Raw genomic sequence first — 15,585 nt, 5'->3', positions numbered from 1 at the left:
ACAATAGAGTATAAGTTGCGCTGCTGATGCGAATAGTTCGGAGGCATCGACCTTTTGCATCCCAAATCTTTAACGAGTTGTCGCTCGACTATGGCTATTTTCATTGTCAGCCACTATGGGATTCACGCATTATTGCGGAGAACGGATGTACAACGGAGGCAACTACCTCATTTGGGAGCTCTTCATCTGTCGGCTAAAACCCCGCATTATGACGCTCATCCTGCCCAGGAATAAAATACCCGACGGGTAATATAGAGAGAAAATATTGGAACAGTAGCGACGATCGGTATATATAGTTACCATTCTAGTCCTGAAAAATGAATAGACGGCGACGCGAGTTCAGTCCGTCCCACAAACACCCTAAAAATTGCAAACTGCAATTTCCCAGCCATGAACATTTCAAACTCCCGTCTGTTGGCTCTGATAGCCATGAGCCTGGCTACAGTTGACGGACTCAAGCTGTGGACACGGAAACCAGCCGATCCAAATGATATTTTGATGTCTGCTTATGTTGTCGGAAATGGAAAGCAGGGAGGTTTGTGGCACCTGATAGTAAACTGTTTAAAGGACAGCTTCATGAGCTCGATGCTGAACCTATGATAGGGATGCCACTCGGCATTCCCGGTAACGACATCGTGAGCATCAACCACGACAGCCTGTGGTCAGGAGGGCCCTTTAGCAATACGGTATATTAATGCCCCAAAAGCTGCTGCCTGTGACGTTAAGTTCTACTGGTACTGATTCTTTTCCAATGACAGAGCTATCGAGGAGGTAATCCCACATCGTCTCTGGCGCACTTCCTTCCTGGAATTCAGTCGTGGATCTTTCAGAACGGCACCGGAAGTAGGTTTAAACTATTTGATTCGGGAGCTCGACGAACTAACATCTGCACAGACGAATCAGCACTGTATGGCAGCAGCAGTGATTACGGGTCGTATGAAACTTTCGGCAACCTCACAGTAGCGATTGCAGGGGTGGAGCAGTATTCCAACTACAAGAGAGTCCTTGACCTCGAGACAGCTATTCATTCGACAGATTTCACTGCCAATGGCGCCGATTTCTCCACGCAAGTTGAACTTTCCTTGGCGGCTGCGTAAATGCACGCGGACTATCGCTAACGTTGAAGACAGGTATCAACTGTGCTCTTACATCGATCAAGTCTGCATTTATCATATCAGTTCGACCAAAGTGCTTCCGGATGTGACGTTTGGCATGATAGACACAGTTCGAACCAATCCAGTCTCCAATTCCAGCTGTTCCACAGACGGCGTTCACCTCAGCGGCCGAACTGAAGCAGATGCTGGGTTTGGTAACATCGGCATGAAGTTTGATGCCCAGGTTCAAGCCCTTGGCGCCAGCGAGCTAAAAGCCCGATGTAATGAAGACGGCTCGGCCCTCATACCTGGCGGGTCAACGAAAAGCTTAACACTTCTTCTTGCAACTGGCACAGAGTATGATGCCTCAAAAGGCGATGCCTCTAACAATTATTCCTTCCGCGGCCATCTTCCTTACCCAGTCGTTATGGGAACTATATCCAAGGCATTGAAGCGGTCTTATGCGGACATGTTAAAGGACCATGTTGCCGACCATCAGAGCTGGATGAGCCTGTTCCGTCTGGAACTGCCGGACCCGAACAACTCCGCGGAAGTCGATACTTCGACGCTGCTGTCGACTTATACCTGGGAGAAAGGTGACCCCTTTGTAGAGAATCTAGTCGTCGATTATGGCAAGTATATGTACATTGCATCATCTCGCCCTGGATCATTGCCGCCAAACCTACAAGGCACGTGGGCACCGGATCTATACCCAGCATGGAGCTCGGATTATCATATTGACATCAATGTCCAAATGTGCGTTTTCGGCGGTGCAAGTCTTATGATTAAGGATGATCGGACCACATTTGCGAATTTACTGACGTGGGCAACTTTTACAGGAACAATTGGCATGCAGAGCAAATGGGGCTCGGAAACCTGACGGAGCCGCTCTTCGACTATATGACCCAGACCCTAGTTCCCCGTGGGACCGAATCCGCTCGACTATGGTATAATGTCAGTGGCTGGGTTGCCTTCTCGAACGTCAATACTTTCGGCCATACTGGGTAAGTTGATAAACTCCGTGTCTTTGACCCAATATTTCTGACGAAACCAGTCAGGAGAACGATGAAGTCTGGTCGGACTCGCAACATGATGTGGCATGGTTGAGTGAGTCTCGCAAATTTACTCCTTTTGCATTAAACGAGATTCGAGAACTCGCTAATTCTTCGCAGTGGCATATGTCTGGGATCGATTTGACTACGGCCGAGATGTACAATGGTATCGTTCAGTCGGTTATCCTCTCATAAAAGCGGTCGCGGAGTTTTGGCTGGATATGCTCCTGGAAGATGAATACTTTAAGGATGGGACACTCGTTGCCAACCCGTGCAACTCTCCGGAACAATCGCCAACTGTATGGAATACCCTGGCTCCATTACGTCAACCCTCGCGTTGCTAACAGCTTACCAACATCAGACCTTTGGATGCTCACAATCTCAACAAGTCATTTGGGAACTATTTGACCACGTCCTGAAAGGGTGGGAAGCATCCGGTGATACCGATGAAGCCTTTTTCAGGCGTATTAAGGATGCCTACGGGAAAGTCTATGAAGGCGTCCGAGTCGGAAGTTGGGGTCAGATCCAGGGTCAGTTTCTCGGCTTGAGCTCAAAGATGACTAGCTAATATCTTCCCATCAGAGTGGAAAATTGACATGGATGTCGAGAACAACACCCACCGACACCTCTCCCACTTGACAGGCTGGTACCCCGGGTACGCAATCGCGGGCTTGCATGGAAACAACAAGACCATCACCGATGCGGTCGCCACAAGTCTATATTCCCGCGGGAACGGTACGATCGACTCCAATACCGGCTGGGAGAAGGCTTGGCGATCTGCCTGCTGGGCTCGACTCGGTGTCGTCGACGAGGCATACTCGGAGTTCAAATACACCATTGACATGAACTTTGCGCCTAACGTGCTCTCAGTCTACGCTACTACTGATGGTTGGCCGTATACCCAGATCCTACCGTTCCAGATTGACGCAAATTTTGGGTTATCTGGTGCAGCACTGGCCATGCTCAGCTCTGATGTCGCTCAGTGGAACGGCGATAAGAGCATACAGCGAGTTATCCTAGGCCCATCAATTCCACCACAGTGGGCAGGTGGCTCTGTCAAAGGGCTACGGCTACGTGGAGGCGGGACAATAGACTTTACTTGGGACGACGACGGGATGGTGTCCAAGGCAAAGCTCGGGTCACGAGATCTCCCGATTCAAATAGTCAACAAGGCTGGGAAGTTACTGGCGGAAGTTTGAGAGGATTTGACCTCCAGACTCGTATGCAAGTGTACTAAGAAAGGAATGCAATAGACAATGAAGAAATAGGCTTACCTAGTATGAAGCCATGCTCTGTTACCGCATATGTACGAACGCTACTAAGGCTCCTGGCAATGCTCTTCCTCAGACTATAATACTAGTTCGTGCAACATACAAGCGTGAGGGATGGCAGTCTTCGTCTGCCTGCACACCCACAAACAATCGACCATGTGCCTGATGCCGGCATGGCCCTGTAATTTCTTCATTGTTTGGCATAAATTGCATGGCGCTAAACTATATGACACTTCGATTGTCCACCCTAAGCTAGGCTTCTTAGCCCGAAGTAAAAACCATGAGCGTATGCATCCATTGTTTTGCCTAGGGATATCTGCAGCCAAGCACACCAATAGCGCTTGGTCCCCAGGCTGGGTGTGATGGGTCAGATTGGGATGTGGTCGGGGGGGGGGGGCGTGCAAACAACTGGGTGATGACATAGGGGCCCTGATCGACATGGACCCTTCCGCCCTGCGCGTCGGGCCGGACAGGTACAGCCCAACCGAGTTTGCACGGAAGCTGGGGAAGGGATATCTCACATTGTGGTGTCTACTAGACTAGTAGGAGTATCCCTGGCTAAATACCATACATATTAAAACGATTTTTTTAATTTTATTTCGAAATATAGTAGGAACGGAGAACGCGGACAACACCAACTCCCTACGTCATGTGCGGTCACGCGTCCATGATTAGTTCGTCCGCCCTTTATTATTTTTCTCCCTCCAACCACCCCCCAACCCCAAGTCATTTCCGGGCAGGTTCCGGCAGTCAATCCTTCTTCTGGTTCCCCAGTTTTTCGCTCCTTATATCTCTGGCCTGGACAAACCCACTCTCCTTTTTACCTCGACGTACCGGTACGCGCCGCCTTGTTTTGTCCTCTTCGCCTCAGGCTTCTTCACCTAGATTCCACCCACACGCCTCGCCAACGACAACTCCATAACCAATGTCCAGCGGGAACTGCGTGATACGTCGTGGCTATGGTCACAGAAAATGGCAACCCTCGATTTCCCCCTCCTGCAACTTCCGATCTCCGCGGACGGCGCAGGATCCCTCATCCGCCGCGATTGGATTCTCTAAAAATCGACCCCTGCGCTTCACGCCCTGCTAGATCTGTCCCGCGATCGACTCCGAGCTCTCCTCGCGCGCGCTCTCCCCCCCCGCCCGCCCCACACTCCGCTTTTGACGACCGTCGTGGCGGGCCATTCCCGCCTCAGGGTCCCTCGCCGGGTACGAGGGACGATTGGAAGGCTGGGCGTGGGCGGTCTCCTGCTCGCTCCGCTCCCTACTCGACAACACCAGATGCTCAACCCCCGAGATGGTTTCCTCCGCGAGAGGATAGCTTTCGCAAAGCTCCGCTGCCTCGGGGCGGACTTCGTATCTGTATGTCGGCACCTCGCCTGAACGACAGAGAGCACAAGGGATGCGACTCTCCAGATTATCCTCCACAAGATATAGGCCCGTACGGTCTGCCGCTCCCGCGTTTTCCGTCCGGTGGGCCTGCGGCCGAAGACGGTCCTAGGTCGAGCTTCAATTCGGCTGTGACATCGCGATCGAGCATTGAACAGGCCAGCGGGACGGAGCGTAGCAGCGTTCTGACCAAAAGCAGCTCTATCACAGATCTTTCGCCCGACACTCCTGACGCGCCCTATGGCACGGATGAGGGCATGAGCGTTGAAGATGCAATTTCAATGTATCTGGATGGGTTCAGTGATGTGACCGAAGAACCTTCGTCACCAAAATCTCATGTCGAAAGCAAGGCACCATCGCTGTCGCCTCCGCCCTCGCGGGATTCACTTCCCGAGGCGGAGTATCTCCCGGAATTGACATCCTTGGACGATGTTCAACCGATACCCCCGTTGCCGGAGCCTATAGAGCCAATACATATCGTCCAAGAGCCAGCGGCCCCGGATCCAATAGTCACAGATCCCCCAGCTTCAGAACCGACATTGTCAGAGCCTGCAGTGGAGCCTGTTGTGCAAGAGCAAACCGTACCACTGTCCAACTCCGAACCACCTTTGTCTGAATCTCCGACCACACATCAAAGACAAGCGTCAAGGAAAGTGTTTATCCCAGGCCCGGTGCCTCCTCCATTGCTTCCTGAAAGTGCCACCCGTGATAGCCATGGTTTCCGGAAGGCGACACAATACGTGACCCTGGAGCAGTATGAGTCATGGAAAGGGCCTTACTCCGAATATGTGACACAGAGAAGGCTGAAATGGCAGAGTCTCTTTGAGGATCACGGGCTTCCTACGGTGGATCCGTCGAATTTCCCGCCTGCATCCACCAAAGTAAAGCGCCTTGTGCGCAAAGGAATACCGTCCGAGCTCCGAGGCGCGGCATGGTTCTGGTATGCAGGTGGGTATGACCATATGAACCGAAACCCATGGCTGTACGACCAACTTGTACGGCGTGCCATGGAATCTCCGAATAATGACGATAAAGAGCACATTGAGCGTGATCTTCATCGAACCTTCCCCGACAATCTCCATTTCAAACCCGAGACTGTGAACCCTGCCGAGAATTCGGGCAGCAGTAATCCCCAATATGACACTGTGAAGACGGAAACGCAGATGATTCTGTCTCTCCGCCGGGTTCTGTATGCCTTTTCACTTCACAATCCCAAGATCGGGTACACGCAGTCGCTTAATTTCATCACCGGGATGCTCCTGCTCTTTCTTCCGGAGGAAAAAGCCTTTTGGATGCTTCACATCATCACCTCGGTATATCTCCCTGGCACGCATGAGATCAGCTTGGAGGGGGCAAATATCGACCTTTGGGTTCTCATGTCGCTGCTCAGAGACTCCACCCCGAACATATACTCCAAGATCGCCAGTATGTCAGGACATACATCTAGTCGAAGTCGACCACCTGCGCTCACGGTGCATTCTCGCCTACCGGACATCACCCTCGGATTGACCAACTGGCTGATGTCGGTGTTCATTGGGACTCTCCCTCTGGAGACTACCTTGCGAGTATGGGATATATTCTTTTACGAAGGCTCGAAGACATTCTTTCGTGTGTCGCTGGCTCTTTTCAAAGCGTGCGAGCGGGATATTCTCGCCGTGTCCGACCCGATGGAGGTGTTCCAGGTGGTGCAGACCGTCCCAAAGAAGCTCCTGGATGCTAACGCCCTCTTGGAAGACTGTTTCTTGCGACGGCACCGTGTCGGGCAAGGTCGGATCGAGGAGCTGAGAGCCTCACGACGGACGGCCGTGCGCCAAGAGAAGTTGCGCCGGTCAGTGGCCTTCAGCAAGGGCCAAATCAAGCCTGCTACAGACGACTTCCCAACTAGGATGCGGACCCCAATCCCGGGTCAACACCGCGTTGCTGATTCTTGGCGCCAGTTGAAGCAGCGCGTCCCGAAAGGCGGACAGCGTTGATTGAAGACCTGGATGTTCTTTCGTTTCCATCTTTTGCATACCCTTTTCTGCATAGCGATACCTATTTGGTTTTCCTTTGTCTCTACACCTATAATGCTAATTCCCCTTGTGAGCATCCCAGCAACCTCTCTGAATTGGGGTATCCCTTGCATTGTTTTGGCGTCTTGTTGGCCGGGAGAAGAAAATGCAGGGCTAGAATATTGCATTGTTGCACATGTGTGTTTGTACATAGACCTAGCATCGAATCGGAAGATCCGCAGTCAATTAATACCTATTCTTTCAGGGAACACATCCCAGCCACGAGCCATGGATCCAACCCCCAGATCGAGCTTCCTGTCGCGCCTGCCCGATTTGCATGACGCCATGAGGGCGCGTCATGGATTTGTGTCCGCATGCGGAAAATGCACGACGGAGCTCCTTGCGTCTGCAGAATCCCGACTTTTCTCCTGTCCGCGGAGAATATTCCCTACTCCTCCTCTTTTGACTGCTTCTCGTGGGAATCCCGGAACACTATGAGCGGACAGGCTGCGAGTTACTACAACCCGAACGAGGGGTCCGTTGAGGAGCCAGTGGATGGTCCACCGGCCTCTTCCAAAAAGGCTGACGGCGTCAACAACGACTACCAAAATGGTAGTCAGCCGTCGGGCGAGCCCAAGCCGCCGCCCTACGCGCAGGGCCAGCATCCCCAGGAACCGCCGCCGCCGTACACCGAGTTCGACGAGGCTTTCAAGATCGAACGGCCCAAGTATAACGATATATGGGCTGGCTTGCTGGTCAGTGAACTTCGCCGCAACATCAGGTCAAAGCTAATAGAGAATTCAGTTGATCGCCGTGTTTCTCGGATATGTCGCAGTCTCCGGCGTGACTATCCACAAGTACGCGACCAATAAAAGGTTCAACGGAGACACCATCTACGACGCATCTAACAACTTCTCGCTCGACACCAATACCCTGGTGCTATTTATCTTTGTTCTGTGCGTCGCACTGGTCTTCTCGTGGGCGTACTTCATGGGCGCGCGCTACTTCACCAAGACTTTCATATGGGCGACGGGCATTCTAAACATAGTCTTCGCGCTGGCCACGGGCATCTACTACATTGCGAAAAAGGAGTATGGAGGTGGAATAGTTTTCCTCATCTTTGGCGTCTTCGCGATCATCTGTTTCATCAGCTGGATTCCACGCATCCCCTTCACTGCGTTCATGTTGCAAACTGCCATGGATGTTGCGCGCGGGTACGGGCATGTGTTTCTGGTTAGTGCCTTGGGCGGCATCGTCACTGTCGCCTTTGCAGCTTGGTTTTCTGTCACACTAGTCGCTATATACGTTGCCTACGAGCCGGATTCGACGGGGACTAATCCGTCCTGTGCAAACGGCGGCTGCAGCACGGCCAGGGTCATCGGTTTGGTGGTGTATGTGACCTTTGCCATGTACTGGTTCAGCGAGTGGATCAAGAACACAGTGCACACGACCATTGCGGGTGTTTACGGCTCATGGTATTTCTTCAGCAAGTCCCCCGGCGGCATGCCCAGGGGCTCGACTCGGGGCGCATTCCGCCGTGCGACGACCTACTCCTTCGGCAGCATCAGCTTTGGCAGTCTAATTATCGCGATCATCCAGATGCTCCGCCAGGCGTGCTCTGTTGCGCAGCGCCAGCAAGCTGCGCAGGGGAACCTGATCGGCAGCATCTTCATGTGGATCCTCGGCTGTATCATTTCGCTGCTTGACTGGCTCGTCACACTGTTTAACCGCTACGCCTTCTGCCATATCGCGCTGTACGGCAAAGCCTATATTCCCGCTGCCAAGGATACCTGGAATATGATGCGCAATCGTGGAATTGATGCTCTGGTGCAGGATTGTCTGATGGGCCCCGTGCTGACTATGGGCTCTACGTTCGTCGCCTATGTCTGTGCCTTGCTGTCCTATCTGTATCTGCAGTACACCAAGCCTTCCTACAACACCAATGGCGAGTTCACTCCTGTCATCATGGCGTTCGCGTTCGTCATTGGTTTGCAGATCTGCCAAGTGTTTATGACTCCCATCGGCAGTGGCGTTGAGACCATCTTCGTGGCGATGGGCTGGGATCCTCAAGTTATGATCAATGATCACCCGGATATCTATTACAAGCTGGTACAACTGTATCCACAAGTGCAGCAGGCGATACATGCTTAAATGGGCTTGAGTTTGGATATCACTATTCGGTTACAGATGGTCATACCGTAGCTACTCTACTCCACAATTTATTAACGGTTACACACCATCAATATCGTAAGAACAGACATATTTCATTGGTCATTAATAGCAGATCCTAAACTTCAAATAGACTAACTGAAACAAAACCCAGTACTCAAATATAGACTCCCAAAAAGAATAAAAGACCCAATCAAGGTAGACAGAATTGAACAGAGACCCAGTCCAAGAATGAATCAAGAACTCGAAGTGTTTACACCTTACAGAGCAACCATGAGAGCCATAACAGCCGCCACACCCAGAGCGGCAACACCGCTATGCACCGCCGAGCCAGCAGGGGCAGCACCCTGGAAGGCCTGGAAGCGGCTAGCACTCGCACCACTGGGAGTGGGAGTAGCAGAGTGCGAGCCATAGAGCATAGAAGACGAGGACATCATGCCCATTGACGAAGACGGGGTGGCCCTGCTGCTCGCCGCGGGGACGTCGATGGGGATCTGCGAAACCCCCGGCATCATTGCCCTCTGGGTGCTCTTGCATGAGCACTGTGTCTCTGTCACGGTCACCACACGCACTTCGGCGGAGGCCTCGGGTGCGTAGGCGCGCTTGTGGTTGGCGGGTTCCATGGGCTTGCTGGCGTGGCGGGCGCCGGCTTCCACGTTGTTGCTCTTGCACAGGGATCCCGAGAGGTCGTTCATAGCTTATTTTGTTAGTATGTACTTCCTTGATTGTTTTCATGCTGCAAGAGATCGTGCTTACTGATTCCCGTGCCGGTGCAGGCCTCCGCGGCGCCATCGCCAATGTTGTCGAGGGCGTCCTTGTTGGCGCAGAAGCACTGAACGCTGCTCAGATCGGAGCAGTCGGAGAAGTCAGGCAGGCTCGCGCTGTTGATGAGGGCCTCCTATTGGATAGTGTTAGTGACAAATTGATAGCCCGTATAAAGAGATATTCTTACCGCGCACGCTGTGTAGTCAGCAGTCGACCTAGCGGCAGCGCCAGCAATGAGGAAAGCAGCAATGAAAGAACGCATCTTGCTTGATTGGATGGTAGGTTTGTTTTGGGAGTATAGAGAAAGAGAGAGAGAAGTGAGGTATCAGAGGGGGTAGCAGGAGATAGAGATAGAGAGAGGTAAGGAAAAAAGCCAGCGCGGGCATGTACTCGACTACAGGTTTTAAATACTGGCATGCCACGCACCAGAAATGAACAAAGTAAACATCCAATCCCTTGGTGACGTGAACATTCTAGTGCCATCCTGTTATGTGTTCCTATAAACTTCTGCTGGCATGGTCGGATAATACGGCGCCCGACACACCTAAACAGAACAGAAACGCGCAATGCTCCCTTCTCTTCCCTTCGTTTCCTGGCAATCGGCCTGGAATGGCAATGGAATGTGCCAGTTGCCATGTACATACATACGCGGGTCGTGCCTGGGTCTTATCCCTGGCTGGGTATCTTCCGAGGAATGCACCGTGCCAGGAGACGGACATTTAGGGTTACACGTACAGTTGTTTAAATTCTTATTTGGATCTGCTTGCTGCATTTGTTGAATGGAGCACTCTGGTGGTGTTAATTTGAAGAGGAAGCTGATTGTCACACAGTTGTAGTTGCTCAAAGGTCAAGTTAGGGTTACTTATAGCGGGGCCTCCACGATCCACATATTTTGTATGATGGGAGTTCCGCGGTTTTAAGGCCCTTGAATCGCGGAAGCTTATCTACGGTGTATGGTACAAAACTGCAAACTTATCACTCTATCTGTATTATGCGGCTTCCGCAACTCCTCAAAACCCCCGGAGCTGCAGATGCGTGTCATAAATTTTGTTTGAGTAGGGCTCTCTAAACATAGCTCCTTAGACCCTAGGGAGTGGCGGAACTTTCACTATGGCAAAATAGTTTATACCATAGTAACACTTGGTATGCGCGATTCCTATAGCTCGGTAGAAGCAAGCGAACTGCAGAGCTCTATTGCCTCAAACATATATGTTTCACCTTTGAGACGCGCAAGGGATGTCTCCTCTCTGGTATGCATTCTGAAGAACTTGCCAGATATAAATAAGGTTGACATACCTTGACCACAGTCGCCTGGAGAATCTATATTTTCCAAAATGCACCAGAATATATATACTGTATGCAACTGCCAATTCATATTTATGCACCATAATTCTATGCAAACGTAGAGGGTATAGACATCTCAAAAGAAACAGCAGAAACAGAAAACCATTATACACACATCATCCATCCGTGTCGGAAGGGGTTAATGATGACCCTCAGTTGGCAATTCTGCAACCTCACCCCGAGCATCCATCTCCTGAGGAATATGCGACCGGGTATTATTACCCTCGACTTCAGTGATAGGAGGAGAACTGCTGCCTTCGACTTCAGAGAGATCAGACTTATGCCCTGTAGTGGGGTACCCGTCGATTTCGGAGGGATTGAGCAAAGTTCCATTCCCTCTTTGAGAAGAGGGTATGTAGGCCAGTGGTGCACCGTTTTCCTGTGTCATTGAGCGACGGTTTTGGTCTCCCGAAGCAGCAGCAGCGGCAGCTTGGTTCTTCTTCCTCCTCATCAGGAAGAACATGAACAGAGCAGCGCCGATACCTGCAACGCCCACCACACTGCCCACCACGGCGCCGGCAATAGCGCCGCTGGAGACCGATGAGCCGCCGCCGGAGTTGGTGCTATTGTTGATCACGTTGAGGGTAGGAGTTGAGCTCGCCGCTGCAGCGGTGGATAGAGGCTGTTTCCCAGCGCCTGTTACATGTTCATTTATATAGGCGTCCCCGACTGTACTGATGGGGACAATCTCTAGGATTGCTGTCGAGGAGGAGCCCGAAACAGAACCAGATCCAAGCGCGGTAAGCCCCGTCGCCCACGTGGACATCCAGATCACGGTGTTGGTATCCGTGCATTGGAAGTCGGTGACTCCCAGCTCTGGGTATGTCCATGTCACGCACTCCGCGGCCGTATTGTCAGTGCAGAGTTGGACGAAGTTGTTGTCCGAGTATGACATGAGACTTGGCGTCGAGGAAATCTGGTCGGCGTTGTAGCAGGTACTTCGGAAGCCGCAGGCGGATGAGCCACCGTCATCTAGACAGCAAGCGACCATGCCATTGTAAGTGGCGTCGGGAGTGTGGAAAATGCATGCATAACCAGGATTGCAGAAGATTCCTCCATCTATTTCGGTTGAAAGACTCAGGTTAGAGAAAGAGAAAAAAGCTGATTGAAAACAATCACCGAGTCCATTGAAACGAACCTAGTTGGCCAGACGAGTAACCGCAGAATTCGGAGCCCACAGTCGATGTCAAGTATGAGACACCAGCACTCACACTGTATAATCGCCGTCCAAGTGCACGTGGGAGTAAAGGCCCGTCGGTGGGAGCCGGGGGTTGTTGTCCCCCTCGACGGTCAAAATCATATACGGGCGTTGCTCGAGGCTCCTCGAAAGGGATCGCCTGAGCCGCCGGCACAAGCGCAAAAGCAGCATAGCAAGCAGCGGCCCAGAAATTGGCCATTGTGCTTGACTGAGATGTATGCGATGTTGACAAGAAGAAAGTCAGGCTGCGAGGCCCGTACGAGCGAGGGCAAGGCTCCTAAAAATATCATTAACCATGGGGCAAGGGACTAGCCCAACCTCAGCCGCCGAAATGAGCCTCGCGAGCCCTTTAGCTTAGTGCTATTCTCGGTCAAATCTCCTTGTTGTTCTCCACTTTGGGGCTCCCTACCGGCACCAGCGGAGAAAGGCTTCACTTAGCGGCCGCTTGGGCCGGCCCTAATAGCCCCCGCTAGGAACTTGTATGTGGGGGAGACGGCAGCGTGAAGCCTAAAGCGGTATAGGTTTTTCAGGTGCGGGATGATTATTGGTCTGTTTGTGAGCCCCAACAGTTGCTCGATTGCCCATCTGTTATCGGTGTCCTATTTATATCTCAGCCATCAACTGCGTACATGTTATAGTATTTCAACGTTATAATATTGACTGGAAATGTACGCTTCGTTTCGCTTTCACTGATTATGAAGCCCTGGGTCAAGTGTTCTGTCCATTCACGATGGCATTAGCTTGTTTTATTCGATCGACCTCGAACTATGCTGATGACTGTGCTCCTCGGGAGTCCTCTGTAAGTGCCGAAAATGGTGATGCGCCCCAGAAGATCGAGATGAGACAGGGGCCAACACGTCATGCCACCGGGGCAGTGTGTTCCTCCGGACGATGATCAGTGCCGGTCCGAACGCCCAATACCAAGAGAGCCAGTCCAGTTTCTCGCTAGTTGATTGTGACTGTCTATTCACGTCGAGAGTGCCTGAATCGACCGTAATTGGCTACATTCCATGAAAACGAGCGCCATCGAGGAACTCACTAATTCTACTTTAAAAAAAACAATCAATTCCGGGTATACCAAACTATCCCTGCACCTCTACACCCTCGCTCTCGTATGAACATAACAACAAAAACATGAAGAAGAGAAAGGGTACCACAGAATCAAAAGGGTAAATACCCCTGAGAACCAGCTCAGAACTTCTCACTCGTGACGCACCGCGTCGAATTCACCAGCAACCACGCCAAGATCTTCACCACCATTGTTAACGCCTTGACCACTAGCTCCAAACCCCAGAACAATACCCGCAGCCCGCTGCGAGTGACACCCGGTAACTTCTCTCCCTCGCGCGCCGAGCCAGGGGCATAACGGCCATACTTCTCCAGATCGAATTCCTCCACAACCGGCTGATTCTTCTTCTTTTTCTGTGTCGTAGACCACGAACGACCCCAGAACCTAAAGAGCCCCCGTTTCTTGGGATCTCTCATTGTCTGCGCGGACTCGATCCGCTCTGCAAGCTGCAGACTCTCTTCTGCGTCTTCGCGCTCCGCGATGGTAGTAACCAGTTTGCCTCGGAACGGCATTGTGCGCGTAGCGGAGTCATGTTGAGAGGAACGCGGGTGCAAGGACGGCGAGCCGATGGACATATCCGCCAAAATAGGGTTCGTCGCTTCGTCGGAGACGGCAACGGCCATCATCGCCGCGATGAGTGAGTCGATCGCGTACAACGACGGGATCGTGGCAATGACAGCCGCGGGACAGATGGAGAGAGTCTTGGTGCCGAAATCCAGTGCCGCAAGCGGCTCATCCGAGTCTGTGACTGGTAGTGTTGACGTGCGCGGATCGGCAGCTTGCTGCGCTGCTTCCATGGCCGTTGACGAAACTGGCCCCGTGACGATGATAGTGGGTGGCTGATGAGGCTCAGCATCGCTGGACGGTGCAGAGACGGCGATATGAAGCAGCCCCGAGGACTGAGATCGGACGGGCGACAGTGGGATCCCCGCTGCGCCGACGAGGGCGGGCGGGTTCCGCTTTGAGAGCGAGGGGTGCCGAAGCTCGTACAGCCGGCTGTGCCGGTTCCAGGATAGTCGGCATGATTCTTGGGCGGCGGCGCGCTTGAGCGCATTGGCTTCTACCTCCGCTGCCTCAGTGGGTGAGAGGTGGTGCTCTTTGCAGATTTCTTCGGCTTGTTCGATGGCGAGCATGGCTGCTAGTCTGGAGAAGAGGAGGGCGACGAGTCCGTCGTGTGGATGGTCGCGCCGGCTGCGCTCTTCCAGGTTTAGCATCATGATTGGGACATTGCTGTTCGGTTTTGATGGGTCTCCCCGTGACAGCGCGATTTCGTTTGTTGAGTATGTTTGAAGAGTATAGAATGGCTGTTGTGAATGCCCAAAAGTAAATGTTGCCGGGTCGGTTCTATAGTCAGAAGTATACGTCAGTAACTGAGTTATGGCAGTTATATACGATGATCATACTTCGTCATGCGCAAACTGAATGTCCCACAGAGCTCCGGTGGCCGTTGCCCATTGGCAGTCTCCCACAATATCCCCAGTTCCGAGGTAGACGAATATCGAATCTCTTCTGGGTCCAGCGCATCGGTTGGAAAGTTGAGCAGGCTCGCCGGTACGGTCTTCGGTCCTAGGAATTGATCGATATCGGAAGTCGTATTGAGAGTGAGCTTTTCTGGCTTGTGCGTAGCCCTTGAGGGCCGAGTCTTGGCCAGCTGGGGATCGAACTGTGGGAACATGGATCGTATTGGGACCGGCGACATCGAGGACTGCGAGGACTGTGGTGAGGTAGCCGGCGTAGCGGTGGTCCTGGTGCTGCTGCTGACGGTACTAGGGCTATCATGCTGCCGCTGTGTATTTGCTCGGCGACCTTGGCTTTTCGGTGTTTGAGGAGATACAGACCCATGCGATGGCTCCGGCGTAGATCGCCCGACGTTCGTAGTTGTCTTCGAGCCCTGAGTATCCTCGATTATTTTTAGCGGCGCTCCCGCCGTTTTGTTCAGATTTGGTCTGCGAAACGGGTTCTTGTTCAGCTTCACCTCTGGCGTGGGAGGCGGAAATAATTGGAACTGGCTCATGGCGAGGGATGGGTGCAGCGATGCAAGCCTGGCGAGGGGACAAGGATGCTGGGTATTCTCTTATACATCATTCCCGGCACTTCGTGATGGACTAGCCCCGGCGGTTATAGTTCTAGGACCGCGCTGATTGGATGTGACCGGGGGAACATGGACTGCAGCGGCGCTTCGACGGCGGATCCTGAGTGGCTGTTGGGGTCGGAAAAGGCCCCAACCAGAGTACAGAACGGCT

General features: G+C 52.5%; 6 protein-coding genes across 6 annotated transcripts; 3 read left to right on the top strand and 3 right to left on the bottom strand.

Moving 5' to 3' along the window:
• Positions 1-390: 390 nt before the first annotated feature.
• On the top strand, positions 391-3,345 carry N7510_002071 (glycoside hydrolase family 95 protein; the record flags this gene model as incomplete). The annotated part of the gene is made up of 10 exons (XM_056973998.1): positions 391-535; positions 604-686; positions 759-843; positions 895-1,093; positions 1,131-1,850; positions 1,934-2,098; positions 2,149-2,201; positions 2,267-2,445; positions 2,508-2,676; positions 2,729-3,345. 10 exons carry the CDS (start codon positions 391-393, stop codon positions 3,343-3,345), a joined length of 2,415 nt encoding a protein of 804 aa, XP_056839115.1.
• Positions 3,346-4,376: 1,031 nt separating this feature from the next.
• Positions 4,377-6,779, top strand: N7510_002070 (putative GTPase activating protein (Gyp3); the record flags this gene model as incomplete). The annotated part of the gene is made up of 1 exon (XM_056973997.1): positions 4,377-6,779. The coding sequence occupies one exon, from the start codon at positions 4,377-4,379 to the stop codon at positions 6,777-6,779; it is 2,403 nt and encodes an 800-aa protein (XP_056839114.1).
• Positions 6,780-7,291: 512 nt separating this feature from the next.
• Positions 7,292-8,948, top strand: N7510_002069 (choline transporter-like family protein; the record flags this gene model as incomplete). The annotated part of the gene is made up of 2 exons (XM_056973996.1): positions 7,292-7,552; positions 7,602-8,948. The coding sequence occupies 2 exons, from the start codon at positions 7,292-7,294 to the stop codon at positions 8,946-8,948; spliced, it is 1,608 nt and encodes a 535-aa protein (XP_056839113.1).
• A 278-nt stretch (positions 8,949-9,226) lies between these two features.
• Positions 9,227-9,993, bottom strand: N7510_002068 (uncharacterized protein; the record flags this gene model as incomplete). The annotated part of the gene is made up of 3 exons (XM_056973995.1): positions 9,227-9,663; positions 9,723-9,864; positions 9,919-9,993. The coding sequence occupies 3 exons, from the start codon at positions 9,991-9,993 to the stop codon at positions 9,227-9,229; spliced, it is 654 nt and encodes a 217-aa protein (XP_056839112.1).
• A 1,221-nt stretch (positions 9,994-11,214) lies between these two features.
• Positions 11,215-12,472, bottom strand: N7510_002067 (uncharacterized protein; the record flags this gene model as incomplete). Its single annotated transcript, XM_056973994.1, has 2 exons — positions 11,215-12,134; positions 12,214-12,472. The coding sequence occupies 2 exons, from the start codon at positions 12,470-12,472 to the stop codon at positions 11,215-11,217; spliced, it is 1,179 nt and encodes a 392-aa protein (XP_056839111.1).
• A 992-nt stretch (positions 12,473-13,464) lies between these two features.
• N7510_002066 (uncharacterized protein) lies at positions 13,465-15,356 on the bottom strand (the record flags this gene model as incomplete). Its single annotated transcript, XM_056973993.1, has 2 exons — positions 13,465-14,686; positions 14,746-15,356. 2 exons carry the CDS (start codon positions 15,354-15,356, stop codon positions 13,465-13,467), a joined length of 1,833 nt encoding a protein of 610 aa, XP_056839110.1.
• Positions 15,357-15,585: the final 229 nt, after the last annotated feature.

The sequence above is a fragment of the Penicillium lagena genome (genome assembly GCF_028827675.1).
Source record: "Penicillium lagena strain IBT 129212 chromosome Unknown utg000001l_segment0_segment0, whole genome shotgun sequence".
NCBI classification, from domain to species: domain Eukaryota; kingdom Fungi; phylum Ascomycota; class Eurotiomycetes; order Eurotiales; family Aspergillaceae; genus Penicillium; species Penicillium lagena.
Note: the sequence above shows the minus strand (reverse complement) of the source record. Positions and strands in the feature narration are given on the sequence as shown.